The 499-nt window shown below is 57.9% G+C and overlaps 1 protein-coding gene across 1 annotated transcript in view; it reads right to left on the reverse strand.

Moving 5' to 3' along the window:
- Positions 1-7: 7 nt before the first annotated feature.
- The window catches only part of ING5 (inhibitor of growth family, member 5), a 33693-nt gene continuing 33201 nt past the window's right edge, over positions 8-499 (reverse strand). Inside the window, exon 7 of the mRNA XM_011929534.1 lies at positions 8-335. Coding sequence (XP_011784924.1) covers positions 293-335 — 43 coding nt within the window. The 3' untranslated portion in view covers positions 8-292. The remainder of the gene's footprint in view (positions 336-499) is intronic.

Consider the following 499-nt stretch of genomic DNA (forward strand, 5'->3'; position numbering starts at 1 on the left):
ACGAGCACCCGGGCTCACGAGCACCCGCCACGTCCGCTGGGGCTCCCTGCTGATGCGCGGGGGAGTCCTGTAAAAGCCACACTAACGTCAACGCGGCGAGTCCCTGCAAGGTCGCCCTTCTGTGCGAACAGGGTTTGATGGGTTCTTGTTCTAGGAAACATCCAGAATTTCAACTGGCCACGGAGTTACTAAGTATCAACCGAACAAGGTAGTTTTAAAATGAAGGGAAATATTGCAACACGAATGAAGGAAGAGATTAACTTGCTCCTCGGATCCGGGCACACAGCTCCTCCTACTTCTTCTTCCTCTTTTCCTGGACACACCGTGGACAGAACCTGTGACAAGAAAGGCACAGTGAGGCCCTGGTCGCCATTTCCACCAGGGTGCAGCGTGCCCAGGCCCCGCCTCCCCATGTCTCCCAGGGCTGCTGGAGGCTGGGGGGACAGCACCAAGAGAGGCACACACAGTGGGGCTGCGGCCTGTGCGCGGCTCTATGCGG

This window comes from Colobus angolensis, unplaced genomic scaffold (genome assembly GCF_000951035.1).
Source record: "Colobus angolensis palliatus isolate OR3802 unplaced genomic scaffold, Cang.pa_1.0 Scaffold82, whole genome shotgun sequence".
NCBI classification, from domain to species: Eukaryota; Metazoa; Chordata; class Mammalia; order Primates; family Cercopithecidae; genus Colobus; species Colobus angolensis.